The sequence below is a fragment of the Oryctolagus cuniculus genome, chromosome 13, assembly GCF_964237555.1.
Source record: "Oryctolagus cuniculus chromosome 13, mOryCun1.1, whole genome shotgun sequence".
Taxonomy (NCBI): Eukaryota; Metazoa; Chordata; class Mammalia; order Lagomorpha; family Leporidae; genus Oryctolagus; species Oryctolagus cuniculus.
Window position 1 is genome coordinate 34,285,270 of NC_091444.1, and position 15,371 is coordinate 34,300,640.

At 38.7% G+C, this 15,371-nt stretch overlaps 1 protein-coding gene across 3 annotated transcripts in view; it reads right to left on the bottom strand.

The window, feature by feature from the left end:
• Positions 1 to 443: 443 nt before the first annotated feature.
• SLC30A10 (solute carrier family 30 member 10) overlaps positions 444 to 15,371 on the bottom strand; it is a 46,562-nt gene continuing 31,634 nt past the window's right edge. For all 3 annotated transcript variants that reach the window (XM_051820584.2, XM_008268414.4, XM_070054953.1), the window contains exons 2-4: positions 15,218 to 15,295; positions 8,807 to 9,046; positions 444 to 5,542 (exon numbers count right to left, since the gene is read on the bottom strand). In XM_051820584.2, the coding sequence (XP_051676544.1) occupies positions 5,055 to 5,542; positions 8,807 to 9,046; positions 15,218 to 15,295 (806 nt within the window). In that variant the 3' untranslated portion in view covers positions 444 to 5,054. The remainder of the gene's footprint in view (positions 5,543 to 8,806; positions 9,047 to 15,217; positions 15,296 to 15,371) is intronic.

Sequence of the window (15,371 nt, forward strand, 5' to 3'; positions counted from 1 at the left end):
TGGACAGGAAGAGGAGTGATTGGGACAGAACTGGCGCCCTGACCAGGACTAGAACCTGGTGTGCCAGCGCCGTAGGCGGAGGATTAGCCTATTGAGCTGCGGCGCCGGCCTATTTTCTCCATTTTAAGGATGGCAAAAGTGAGGACTGAGAACATCTTTTTTACTCTTTGACAAAGCACATCGAAAGACCAGTGACCTAACATGTTTGATTTGAAATCAAACAGATCCCAGAACCAGAATGTTTAAACCTTAAACGTCACAGTATATATCTCATAGCATATGCCCACTTTTGTAGTAGCACTTTCCTGTAACCTAGGTTTGGAAGCCAGCAGAAAATGGCTCAAGTGCTGCTTGGGTTCCGGCCTGAATCATTAAAACCAGTCAACGGCGTCACTGAGTAATAGAGTTAGCAGAGTAAGTGACAAACACAAAATGAGCCCAGGTACTTTGGGTTATCTATTTAATTTGCACCAGTATATCTTGGTCATATTTTATTTGTTAAAAAGTTTGTATTTACAGCACCATTGAACATCTTTCTTTTTAAAGGTATGCAAATACACATATACACCATTGGGGGACTTACAAGCAATCAGTAATGAGTTATTTTAATTTTATATCTTAAATTTTAACAATTCCCCCAAATGTGAAGATTATACTTATTACACTTTGGAAAAACCACCTTGGAAGGCAAAAGGATTTTAAGCAACAAAACTCCACAATACTGTAACATAACTTCAGACCTCCAGGAAGGGATAACTTTCCCTTAAAAATCATCCTTTCCAGATTGTTCTCATTAGCATTCAGAGCAGGCTCAAGTTCTCTGACCTGGCTTTCTACAGAGAGGTGTTGGTTGATTATCTAGCAAATATTCAAGATAGTTCCTTGTAAACAAAAGAGTCTGGAATAAAATACCTAAAATGAGAAGTGCCAGAAAAAGACTCCTTTGCATCAGCTCAATTCCAAACTCAAAAGAACATTTAGATTACCTTGAGGATTATGGTCTGATGCAAGTTCCATTGGAGATAGGTTTGTAGGTTCAAAAACCTCATTCCAGCCTGTGGCCTCTCAGACATAAATACACTCCGAAGCACAAAAAGGCAACTCTTTGTCAGGCAAAATGTAGAGTTACAGAAGAGCCATACAGTCAACGATCATTAATCTAGATTTGAAATCCAATCCAAATCAGGGCATGTAATCCTCATGTAATACTAATCCTAAAATAGTCTTTATTGTAGTCTTTAACTGCAAGAGTACAAAAATGCCTTAAAAGATCTTTAAGAATTAGGGAATGTATTGTGCCCTCTTGAAGACAATGGATCTAATTTAGCAAGAGATTAAGTTAGTTATAAACAATAAAGAATTTTTTTCAATGTCTGAACTTGTCACTAGCACTATCATGAGCTGCTTACCAGGAACTAGTAACAAGAAACATCAGCAAGTTTTAAAGTGACCATTTTAAACATAAAGGAAAACTAAACATCTTAATCCCCCAAAACAATTTTGCAGGTATTATCCATTCTCATGTAGTAATGGACTCATCAAATTGGGCTACTCATGACTTGAAGAGATCATCATTTTACAGGATAGTGAGAGCAAATATTTTTCCCTTCATTTCCTTCTCTATCATAATGATTTATCTGTGTAACAGGATTTGGAAAGGTTTTTTTCTAAATTATATTTTTTCTCTAAATGCCAAAAATTCCTATGTAGAGATAATTGTAATTTTTTATACATCATTTTATCTGGTCTTTAAAAATATTGTTTTAATAGAATGACTTATACAGAATGGATAATATTAGAAGGACTGTTGGGCTGTGGAGGGGTTGTCATCAACAACATCCCTAAACTACCTTTGGTTCTAGCCAGGGGTTCTGCACTAGGGGTAATGTTGCCCCAGGGAATGCGTGGCAATGCCTGGAGACACTTGTGACTGTGACACTGATAGAAACCAGGATGCTGGTAAAGGTCCCATGATACTCAGCCTGCCTCACGTCAAAATGATCCAGTTCAAAGTGTCAGAAGTGAGAAACCTTGAGAGAGATTTCTCAAGATTGAGAAAGCCTTGTTTACACACAACAAAATCTCTCACTACCTTCACAGGGCAGCTGCCTTATATTACAATCCAAGATCCATCTCAATGATTTACCGTTAATCACTTAACAGTCAAAGCATGTATTCCTATTGAATTTCAGGGGTCCTGTTCTACTGCCATACTTGTATGCTCAGTCGGTGGTAAAAAAAATAAATAAACCACTGTATTTGGGGAATAGTTTTAATTCTTGCTCAAGTAATGGGTTTTTTTAATTGATAGTTTATCAAAAAGTTAGAAGGATTTTTTTTTTCTGTCAACCAAGAAGACTGGTAGCCTTGCAGATATTCATAATGGCCCAATATGAAAAAAAATCAACTTTTATTTTCAAAAACAAAATTGGAAGTTGGAAAATGAAACAGACAGAGTACTTCCTATAGCTGGTTTTGAAAGAACGTGGAAAGGACTCTTCCTATAGAAATTGAAGGGCAGGTGGGCAGTGGAAAGTGCTGGAAGGGTAGAAGGCCTTATTAGCATACAGGAAAACTGCTCCTGACCTGACACACAGAAGGATGCCACTGACTTTTTAAAAATTATTTACTGGTCTTAAAAAAAAAGAGTTTTCTAAAACTAAACATACAGGAATACCAATTGGGTAGCAGTATTTTTCTAATCTCAAAGAAAAACAGTCTTATTTCAAATCTGCTATTGGCCAGATGCTATTCCCAATAAGCAGGGCTGATTCAAAAGGGGGAAAAGAACTCTCACAAGTTCCTTGGTAGAATTAAAAGGCAGGACAACTAAAGAGAGAGTAAAATCCAAGTTAAAAAAACCCGAGCAGCGGGCATCACAGTGCTGGGGGTGGCAAACGCACAAAAATATTGCACTTACTCAGCCTGTTTGGACACTGTTAAAGGTACTTAGCCAAACTGTCTTAAAAAGGTATCATTCTGCATGGACTGTAGTCCATCTTTCAATATATTCTTAAGCACCAATCAAGATTCCTGTTCTGAAGTTAGATTTAATTATATTGGAATTAAATGGCTTTTCCCTTCCAGAAAAAAAAAAAAAATACTTAAGAGATTAATTAAAGAACATTGTGTGGATGCAAACCAAAGGCATTCCTTTAGCTAGCTGCACAAAAACTCTGAAATTACAACTTCTCCCTTTCAATAAAAGAATGATGTGAAATCAAATTAGACCTTCAAGTTTGGAACAAGAGGCGAGATTTCTTCTTTTGCTCAGAATAAGGCATCTCAAATAATATTTCTGCAGGAAAACTTGGCCCACATATGACTACAGTGAGTTTCTTACAGAAACTTCTGGTTTGTGTTAGTATATGCCATACTTATAACACTAAAAATTGAAATGTTATCTTCTTTATTTTTTACCCCTGTTTTAACTTATAAAGTGCATATAACCTAGCTCAGTAAATTTCAAGACATAAGAACATTTTTAGGCATTTTTCTATTTACCTAATCCATGGCCAGTCTGCTCTCAGATAATGGATTTTCAAATAAAGAACTTGCTATTCTAGTGATCACAGCTGCTTATGTATTCCAGCCTTCATATTTAAGGCTAAGATAAATTTTTCAGTGATGCTGTGCTCAGTGAGGATGCTCTTTCTGTTATCAATGCAGTATTTCCGATGTATCCCGGGCAGATTCTGTTCAGGACTCAAATATTACAGCCTAAGACAAGATTGTTTCCAGTCAATTTTGCAAATTATCAAAGATACCATTTCCCCAGTGGTACTTCCCATGTTCTCATACCTATGAGCCTGCTTTGATTTAAATACTGATGTCTAAGCAATGTGTTAAATACATGACAGACGCTTCTCTACTACTAACGTAGTTTGGTTATGGGTCAGAATCAGATTATAATAAACTTATCTGTATTACAGACATAAAAGAAAATGCTAAGCTCATCAAAACACATTGAAAGCAGCAACTAAAAATTTTCATTTTCTTCCTCAGACATCAACTTTGCCATCGAGCTACTAGTTGGCAAATATAATAAATATTTAAAATATGTCTAATTAATGAGAAGCCTAACTAGCTTATTTATCTGAAAGAAATGAACACTCAATGTCATATATTCTACCCACATTTTCCCCTGGTAGATGCTATCTAGATCAATGTGATCAAATAAAAGAAAACTCAAAGGAAATTTGGACAAATAAGTAAATCATCATCAAAGCAATAAAATAGTCCCAAGTAGACTGACTCTAAAAGACAGTAAGTAAGAATTTGTGTCACATTTAAGGAAGTAGAAATATTCCAAAACTTCTAAGTGAAAAAGATGTACACATATTTACACATCTGAACCTGTGAAACACCCACAGTTATGGTTCAGTTCACAGCAGAAAGTAAACACCTAGCTTTCTCTCACTTCACAAAATGAAGAGATGTTCTAACACCAATTTTCCCCCCCACTCCACTAAGTGCTGCCTCCCTCAATGTTCTGAGAACATTTTCCACCTAAACAGGTAGTAATTTTACATTTATTCAGAAATGAATCAAAGAAAAAAGATATTTCGGCCATGCCAGAAATATTTAACTTTCCTCTTTTATAATCTTCGAGAGGAATGGGGAAAATACACCTATCATGGCACTTCAGTTTTTACAGTGTACCTAGGCTCTGAGCTCTCTTGGGAGTCAGCTAGAAGTTCTAATGAGTTTAAAAACAAAAACTATTTTGAATCCTGCCATCCACAGTGATTGAGTCCTAGCCTTTGATGTCCTTGATAGACACACTGGAGCAGTTTGGTTTAGAAAAGTCATATTCAACCTAAAACTGCCTTTTAAAGAGCAGCATGAGATACTCAGAGTAAATCAGTCATCAGTCACATAAAAATTAACAGGTACTTAAAGCTCCTACTCCAAACAGCCAATCTCTATGGAACATGGAGAGCACACAGTGCGAGTTTGGTCTGACCCCACAACCCACAAAGCTCTTTGCACAGCCAAGCTGGTTAAGATCCCAGAGTGCCTTGTCTACAGAGTCCAATTATGTGAGTACCAGATTAAAAATGTGTGCTGTTTTCATAGAGGTGGTCCTCCTGAGTTTTGTTAGGAGCTTGTCCATGGTTGCTCAGATAGCCATCCAAAGACACATCAATAGCCACTTCTGCTTGGTCTCTTCTAATTCTGTACATCTCCAGAGGGGGACCACCATTCTGCTCAGCACAGCCATTGACATGGGCCACAGGCAGTGCCCCGGGGGGACAGCACAGCTTCTTAGCACAGTGCTTGGAGATGCAGGGTGAGCTGCAGAGCAACAGTAAGTCCTTCTGCTCCAAGGCATCCTTCAAATCCACATCTTCAAACTGGATGGTCACATTGTGGATACCTGCATTGTGGAAGATTTCTCGAATTGTTGTGCTGGTGTCCTCATAACCCTTGTCTTTCTGATACTTGATGTGCAGGGTGGCAATGATCTTTCCACTTACAAGTTCCCAGATGTGCACTTCGTGCACACTACTGATTCCAGGCACAGCAGAGAGTTTACTCACTAGAATAGAGAAAACCGAACGATAGCCAAGGTGAGTGCCATCATTCAAACACAGAACTGCAGGACGGGTATGGTTCCTTCCAATATTCTCACCAAAAGGAAAACATGCTCACTAAAATAACAGGAAGCTAAACCAGTCATACTCATATGAGTATACTCCCCAAAATTTCTTTTCTCCTGTCTGAATTCCCATTCCACACACTGTTACCCATAAAAAGTACTTCAAGAAAATAAGTTAAACAACAAGAAAAAATGTTCAGGGTTGTTGAGTACACAAGGGATGGACACTTTTACTGGTAGGAGTATAAACTAGAATATCTTTTTTAAAAAGGGATAATTCAGCAATGTGGATCAAATAACTTTACCAGCAACTCCAGTAGTAGAAATTAAACCTAAAGGGAATAGCCAAATATTTACATACAATAATGGCTTGAGAAATCGTCTTTATATTACTAAAAAATTGAAACTACAAGAAAAAAGTTCAACCAAGTATGTTAGAGTATATGATTAGGCTGCTAAAAAAAATAAGTTAGATATTTAAGGATATGAGACCATTTTCAATTGATTTATTTGGGAGACAGAAAGAGTGAGAGACATAAAAAGAGAAAAAGAGAACACTCTTATCTTCTGGTTCACTCTTCAAATGCCCACAATGGGTGGGGCAGAGCTGGGTGGAAGTCAAGAGTCAGAATCTCAAATTCATGTCTCCCACGTGGATGACAGGAACTCAATCACTTGAGCCACCCACTGCTGCCTCCCAGAGTCTATGTCAGCAGAAATCTGAAGTCCAAAGCTGAAGCTAGGCATCGAACCCAGGCACTTTGATATGGGATGTAGACATCTAAACCGCTAGGCTAAATGCTTACCCCACATAAGATATTTTTAAGTCAAAAAGCAAATAGCTAAGCTGTATATTTAGCGAGATCTTTTTCTTTTTTTACAATGTATACAGAAAAAAAGTTTAAGAGTGGGAAGTTCTATGGTGGAATTATGGGAGATTTTGGTTTTCTTGTTTAGACTCTTCTTGATTCTCCATACTTCCTAAAGTGAGTACATATTGGAGAGATGGTACTGAGTAGTGGTCATGAGCAAAGACACTGCAGCCAGCCAGAGTTAGAATCCCTTTCTAGTGACTTCAAACCTACAGAGCATTAGAAAATTTACCTGGCTCCTTTCAGCTTCAGTTTCCTTATCTATAAATTAGGATTGATAATAATAGTACTTCATAGGATTATTTAAAGAGTTAAAGGTGTTTGGATGAGTAAAGCATTTAAAACAGGACCTAGCATGTAAAAAGCCACCATAAAAGTGTTTCTGTTGTTATTACTATTTTTTTAAAGATGTATTTTCTTATTTAAAAGGTAGAGCAATGGAGAGAGGGGGAAAGAAGGAGGGAAAAAAAGAAAAAGAGAGAGAGAGAGAATCTTCCAACTGTTGGTTCACTCCCCAGATGGGTACAATAGCCAGGGGTGGTCTAAGCCAAAGCCAGGAGCCTGAAATTCCAACAGTTTCCCACACAATGGCAGAGGCCCAAGTACTCAAGCCATTTTCTGCTGCCTTCCCAGGCATATTTGCAGAGAGCTGGATCAGAAGTTAAGTAATCAGGACTAGAATCAGCACTCTGATAAAGGATGCCAGCATTGTAAGTGGCAGCTTAATCTGCTGTGTCTCAACTCCAGCCTATTATTTTCTATATTTAAAAATGTTTTTAAATGCAGTAGTCCAGTATTCCTGGAAGATTGGTTCTAGGACCTCCCTTAGGTTCCAAAATCTATAGTTGTTGGAGTTTCTTATATAAATGGTATAGTATTTGCATATACATATACCTATACAAGGCTTTAAATCATCTCTTCTAGACTATTTCTAATACCTAATACAAAATAACTACTATATAAATAGCTGTACTATATTGCTTAGTGAGTAATGACAAGACATTGTCATCAATGTTCAGTAAAGATACAATGTTCTAAAATATTTTCAACCCACATTGGTTGATTCCACAAATGTATAACCTGCAGCTCTAGAGGGTCAGTGATGTGTCTGTAACTGTATTTATTTGTAACTTTATTAAAAGGCATATAAAGCATAAATCACAAATACTTTGGTATATGTTTATTTTGTTTCCTCACCTGGAAGACAACCTAGCTACTGGGAAGACAAAAGCAATGCTATGTGCCTGTTCCTAAGTCTCCCGCTCTCTCCCTATCTCCTTTGCCTGCAGCACTGGGCAAATAAAAGGAGTTCAAAACATGGAAGCTGGTTTCTTTAAAGCAGCCAGAAAGTTGACCACATCCCACTGACTCTCAGAGACAGTAAACTGACCAATGTTGTCAGAAGAAGAGGCCCCAAAAGACCATCAAGAGATCCAGGTGCAGCAACTGTTGGCAATGGCTTCACATTGGTAGTAGTGTGTGTTACTGAACACAGTGCTGGCAGGGCTATGTCCTACGTAGCATAATCCCCTTGAAAATTACCCTTTTTTCAGGAGACAGTGTAACTATCACCACATAATGAATTAAGATCCATTTAAATCTAATTTGGGTATATATAATTCAGATAATTAGAAAGCAGGATATAGAATGTTAATGATTCGTGTCTTCAGGAAAAAAAAAAAAAGAAAATTCAGGCTCTCGACAGAAGTGGTCTTCTTTGAGTCAAAATAAATCTTAGACATTCAGGGAAATAGCCCAAGAATAGGCACTGCCCAAGCAATACATTCTCAAACATTTGCAGATGAAGGTGGGCAGATGTTTAGCCCAGCAGTTAAGACACTGCATCCCATATTAGAGTATCTGGCTTTAATTCCAGGCTGCAGCACCCGACTCCAGCATCCTGCTAATGAAGACCTTGGTAGGAAGTGATAAAGCCTCAAAAGTTGAGTTTCTGCCAACCACATGGGAGACCTGGATGGAGTTGCTGGCTCCTGGCTTCTACTTTGCCATGTCCCTGATGTTGCAGGCATTGGGAAGTGAACCAAGACAGGAGTTCACTCACTCTCTGTCTCTCTTTCAAATAACAACTTGAACATTTTTTTTAATTGTAAATGAGTCAAAGAATCATGAGTTGCAAAGGGTCTTTGGTTCTTGGAACTACGAGTCATCTTACTAGACAACAAAACATATAGTGGAGGTCTGTATCATCCAGTGGTTTTTTAAGTACTTCAGAATACCTAAATCAAACACTGCTCTGAAATAATGCTGGCCTTTTGGCCTGAATGGCATTAACTCAACAGTGGTTCTAGCTCAATAGTTGCAATCTACTTACTCAGCTCCTCCATGTTCACTCCTTTGGGGACCATCTGCAGTAGAATGGCAGCGGTCTCCTTGATCAATGGGAAGGCAGATGACAAAATGATGATGACCATGACAACAGTCAGGCTGGGATCAATGTAGCACTGCCAGTTACACGGGACCTCAGGTTGCAGGGGACGTACATAGAATATGATGGCTGTGATGACCACAATCACAGACCCTAGGGCATCTCCCATCACGTGCAAAAGAACACCTGCCAAGAAGAAAGAAAGACCACTAAAGCACACACCCAGGTCTGGGAGTTCAGTGACTCAGATTTCCACATATATGAATATCTGTTGCTACTTGTTTTCTTTTTAAACAGCACAATGGATCCTATTAAAAAAATAGTATTTTCTCTATTCCTATAGGCCTTTGCCTACTTTTCGCTAAGCCTGTGCACATTTCAATGGCATTTGATTTATGAGAGCCTCAAGAACAAGGACTCTGCAAAGTTTTCACTGCATACAGAGCCATTTGTTACAACAAAATGAGATTTAAAATCTGCATATAATAATAAAAATAATGAATTCCTTTAATTAAGGGAATTGTTTCTGATGATATTAAGATAAAGAAAACATGGAATCCCAGCAAAGAAGATCTGACTTATCTAAATAACTGATAGATAAGGTAGAATTTGGTAAATTAGGTGGTCAGAAAGATTATAAAATATAAATAAAAAGTATTTTACAGAAAGCAAATCAGAATCCTGCTGTTCAAAACAGTGTTTACAGTAGCATCAGCATCATGCAGGAACTTGAAATACAAATTCTCAGGCTCACCTTTAGGTCTACTGAACCTGAATATGCACTTTAAGCCCCCCAGGTGACTGACTTGCGTAGAGCAGTTCCCAAAGCACTGCTCTAAGAGAAAGTGTCAAATTAAGAAAGGTCTCCTTGGGGCTGGCGCTGTGGCACAGTGGGTTAATGCCCTGGCTTGAAGCATCCCATATGGGCCAGCACTGTGGTATAGCAGGTAAAGCTGCCACATGCAGTGCCGGCATCCCATATGGGCGCCAGTTCGAGTTCCGGCTGCTCTACTTCTGATCCAGCTCTCTGCTATGGCCTGGGAAAGCAGTAGAAGATGGCCCAAATCCTTGGGCCCCTGCACCTGAATGGGAGACCCAGAAGAAGCTCCTGGCTGATGGGCGCAGCTCCGGCCGTTGCAGCCAATTGGGGAGTGGACCAGCGAATGGAAGACCGAACTCTCTCTCTCTCTCTCTCTCTCTCTCTCTCCCTCTCTCTCTCTGCCTCTCCTCTCTCTGTATAACTCTGACTTTCAGATAAATAAATAAACCTTTAAAAAAAAAGAAAGAAAGGTCTCCTCATTGTGAGAGGAATATTTCTGTAAAGAGGAGTATTCTGTAAAGAGGAGTATTTCTGTAAAATACTTTTTATTTAAAAAGTGTCCTATATGAAGGACCTCTGTGGGTGAGACCCCAGTGGAAAGAAGTGGACATCAAAGAAAGATCACTTTTCTCTGAAGGGAGGAGAGAACTTCCACCTTTTTTATGGCCTTGTCTAAATACTGAAGGAGTTTGTGGATTCAAAAGGCTTCCATAACTTAGGCAGCTCATGTCAAGAGCCTCAAGTGATCACTAACATACATAAGAGTGTTAATTGTCAAATTAACAACAGGAGTCACTGTGTACTTACTTCCCATGCAGGACCTCTGTCCTCAGAGTTGTATTATAAGAGTTAATAGTAAAACCTGTTCTTAAAGATTTACTTTATTTTATGTATTAAGTGAAGGATATTCTTATGTCTCATAAGTTTTAGTTATGTCTAAGTGCTCATAAAAGATGTATCAATTATTCTTGGGTTTTTCTTTAAAGTTAACTAAGTTTCTCAAAAAAAAAAAAGAATTATTTTAAAGAAAAAGTGAAATCACCTTCAAGATGCAATGACTTTGAACAGCCCTTGTCTTGACTGTTGAGGAACAGGTTTTTTTTCTTTAATACAGTTTGTTGAACTCTTAATATAGAGTTAATCTGTTAAGTATAAAGTTAATTTAAAGTAAATCTTATCTTCTGTATATAAGAGAGATGAAAATGAATCTCGATGTGAACGGAAGGGGAGAAGGAGCGAGAAAGGGGAGGGTTGCGGGTGGGAGGGAAGTTATGGGGGGGAAGCCATTGTAATCCATAAGCTGTACTTTGGAAATTTATATTCATTAAATAAAAGTTTAAAAAAAATAAAGTAGATCTTAGTAAAAAATAAGAGTTGGATTAGTAGAAGGAGGAGGAAGAGGGATGGGAGTGTGGGTGAGAGGGCGGATACGGTGGGAAGAATCACTGTATTCCTAAAGTTGTATTTATGAAATGCATGAAGTTTGTATTCCTTAAATAAAAGGTTTCTTTGGGAAAAAAAAAGAAAGGTCAGAAAGGTCTGCTTTGTCTCTGCATGTATCTCACAGACCCACTCCATAGAATTAATAATAATCCAAATTACTAACAAGTAACTCATGGCCCAGACTAAATAGTATCCCTTGCAGGGTATTTTGGGTTAATTCCTCCTCTTGGTAGCACATCCAGGATTCTGAGTAACATCATAGGCAAAACAGCTTCTGTACATACACTAAATGTAATTCATGACAAATGTCCCCCCAAAATACACAGGAATAAAAAAATCTGCATTTCCTTTTGGCTGAGTGTTTACTGAGGCTAACAGGATCCTGATTCAACATATACAATAAACCTTTCCATTTTCTAATTCTGTGCCTCGTTCTCCCCACCCAAACCCAAGAGTCTTTCTTATTCGCTAGTTCCCATCCTGAGTCAGAGGGAGGAAACAAAATTTTCCCCAAAGTGGTCCTACACATCTTGTTCCTGCAGCAAGAATTCACTTTCTTCAGGACATCACAAAATGCTACCATACAGACAGGAAAATCTCATTTTGCCTACAAACCCTTGACAGCATTTTCACAACCTGAGACAGTCTGTTATCCCATTGCATGCATGTTAGCCTCCTTTCCTCCACTGATAAAAAAAGTAACATGAGGGTCAGGATCATACTCTGTATTTCCTTGTTTTATAGCACTGGAGGCACACAACGTAGGCTCTCAATAAGACAGTATTGTCTGGTCAAGTCATAATTTGTATGACATAGAGTAACTCATTTTTTGATCTAATAATAATAATAGCTATAATACTAGCCAACATGTATGCACCAGGCATTGTTTTGAGTTTATTTATGTGTTAATTCTTCTTAAGGACTTCATGAAATGGTTACTCTCTCCATTTTACAAATGAAGAAACTGAGGCACAGAACACCTAAGTAATTTGTCCCAGATCACACAGCTATAAAGTATTAAGAGTGGGGATAGAAGTCTGGGAAGTCTGCCTAGAGAAGCACTGTGCATCTTGCCTCATATAAATCCTAAATTCCAATTTCGGGTTTTCCTTGTGAGAAGTACTACCCACCCCAAAGAGGTGAGTAAATAGTAGCTTTCAAACTTGCTCTCCCCTTAATCCACATTAAGAATTTAGCTTTGCATACCAGCATGCAAATGAAAACAAATGATTCATGAGAAAGCAAAACCTGCTCCTACATATGAATTATTATTATTGACCATTCTATTTCATTCAACTGAATTTTCTAAATGCTGATCTTACTTTATTAAGTTGATTGTAGTAAAACTGTCATGACATTTAGTTTGAAAAACCATTGAAAGCATCAGCCCATTAAGTTTTGTTGTTGTTGTTGTTGTTGTTGTTTTAAGGCAGAGAGAGAAATGAAGAGACAGTTAGATGGTAGATAGTTAGATAGTTATATGTTGGGTCTAATCTCCAAAGGTTCACAGTGGTTGGGGATGATACCAGGAGTCAGAAACTCAATCCAGGTCTCCCATTTGGGTGGCAGAAACTTGAGCCATCACTGTTGCCTCCCAGGGTCTACACGAGCAGGAAACTGGAATCAGGACTTGGAGTCGGGTATCAAACCCAAGCTCTTTGATATGAGATGTGGGTATCTTACCCAGATTCTTAACCACAGGATAACCCTAAATTCTTGAGATTTGATGATGTGATGTGTTTTCTCACCTCCTGTACAAAGATGAAGACGGCAAGATCATTGCCCCTGGGGAGCACAGTCCCAGATTCTGAGATAAATGCATCAATAACTTTCTGGAGGAGAAAAAGTGTCCTCTATGATAAGTAATCTCAGCGAAGGCTTCCTGAGAGATGGGAAGTTTGGGCAGAACTCTGAACGGGAGACAGATTTCAAGCAGCAGTCACAGGAGAAGATGCTCCAGCAGAGAGGACTCGAGGGGCTGCAAATGGAGGTTCTACCTGTCAAGCACAGGGGACTGGGGCACTGAAGCTGGAATCTCAGAACCTGGAACTGTTTCTATGAGCAATGGGCCTTGTGAAAGTCAGCTTCTCTGAACAGCAAGATTGTCATCGGTGAAACGGGGCTCACAGTACTATCTGCCTCATCTCCTTCAGTGGCTAGTTCCTAGGAGTATGTGAAACAGTGTCTGAAAATCTTCTAAGGATTGATTGGGAGGTGATGATGGTAATAATGGGCACCCATGTGTTGAGTGGGTTTTCTGCTCTGCTTCAAGAACCCTTTCAATCCCTCACTGCAACACAGTGATGTTGGTACTAATATATCTCCATTATATAGGTGAGAACGATGAAGTTCAAAGAGATCATCATCCAGATAGTAAAAGGCAAAGACAGAATTCTCACCAGATCTGCCTGATTATGGAGTGTAAGTACTTCTTACCAGGACAGGTGTTTGGCAAGATAAGATTTTGGCAGTTAAGATGCCACTTGAAATGCCCACAACTCATATCAGTGTCAGAGTTTGAGTCCTGGCTCTACTCTTGATTCCAGCTTCCTGCTAATGTATATACTGGGAAGCAGCAGGTGATGGCTCAAGTACTTGGGTTCCTGCCACCCACATGGGACACCTGGATTAAGTTCCCAGCTCCTGACATCTGAGGAGTAAACCAGCAGATGGGAGCTCTCTGTTTCTGCCTTTCTTTCTCTGTTTCTCTGTCTCTCAACTAACTAAACAAATAAATAAAACTTTAAATAAGCACTTCTAGCCCCACTCTACCCGAGCACTAAAAGGCAGGGGTAGGGGTGTGGATTAGAAAATGATGAAGGGCCGGGGCGGGGGGGTGAGATAAGGCAGTGAAGGGGTGAATAGAAGGGCAGAAATGTCTAGAAGGGAGGATTGGCACCAGAGCATCCACCCTGGATTGCCTGCAGTGTTTAAACCTTATTCTGGATGCAGTAAAGGTTTCTGAACAGACTCTGATGTGACCACATCTGTGATTCATAAAGATAAATCAAGCAGATTATTTGCAAGACAAAGATCACCACTCAGTAGACAACCTAGTCACCTGATTACTCACAGTCCACACAAGGTAGCTTTGCAAAGTCAGGAAACCTCTGCACTTGGCCTACACTGAGCTTAGACAAAAAACAAGCAAAACCAAAAACAAAACAAAAAAATCTGGCATATAATATGAATCAGTCATTTGATATGAGTTAAAAATTGATAAATATCCCAGTACTTAAAAAAAATCATCAATGGTGTTGAATTTGTTGACTAAATAACCTGGCATATATAAGTGGTTATTTTAAAAAATGAGAGCTTTCTAAATGGAAAAAAAAAAAACAAGAATTATAAAGAAACATTTCATCAAAGAGGACTTATTTCCAAGTTATGTCGGGATTACTATTCATCTATTTATGTTTATACTGAAATTAAAAGAGCTAACTGTCTCCCTGATGCTCTGTTAAATTTTTTATATGTTCATGCTTGCATCTACAAAACACACTGATGAAAATTTTGGATTGTGTTTTTCACTGTATTTACATTAGAATATGGAGTATGCTTCTTAAAGCTCTTTTTTTCTTTATTCCCATTAAAATAAGAGAAACAGTATTTCTTGAAAATCAAGAAATGATTTTTGTTCACAGGAGTTCTCACCAGGTTTTTCTTCTGCAGACTGGGCGATCTGCTTTCTAAAGCAGTTGCCCACAAAGGGCAGAACTTTGGGCAGCAGCCCACCTATACTTTTCCCACCTTTATCAAACTCACACTCAATTAAAATAGGCTGCACTGAATGTTTGCAAAACTGTGTTTGCACAAAATCAAGTAAAGTAGTAACCCAGTACTGATATGTGGTCTCTGGTGCCCGCAGGGTGAGCGTAGGTCTACGTGGAGCAAAGATAAATCATTACCAGTTAGTTTCTCCTAAATCAATACAGTGATTAGGCAAGAGACTAAGGCCATAGTCTGTGCATGTAACTGGCCTGCTTTCAAACCCACCATTGCCTTTTGCAGAGAAAAAAAAAAAAAAACTAAGACTCCAGCACTGCACAAGGACCACTGAACAGCATGTCAAGTTGGCCCAAAGTGAATCCTACCTCTGATATTCAGGGCTTCGGACTTTTTTTCCTTTTTCACAGTCTCCTCAGGCTCATTCTGGGTATTCAGGCAATCACCTGCATTCAAAGAAGAAACCTTGTGTTGTGTATAAGTTCTACAAACAAAAAGAACCAATGAACTCAAGATGCAGTT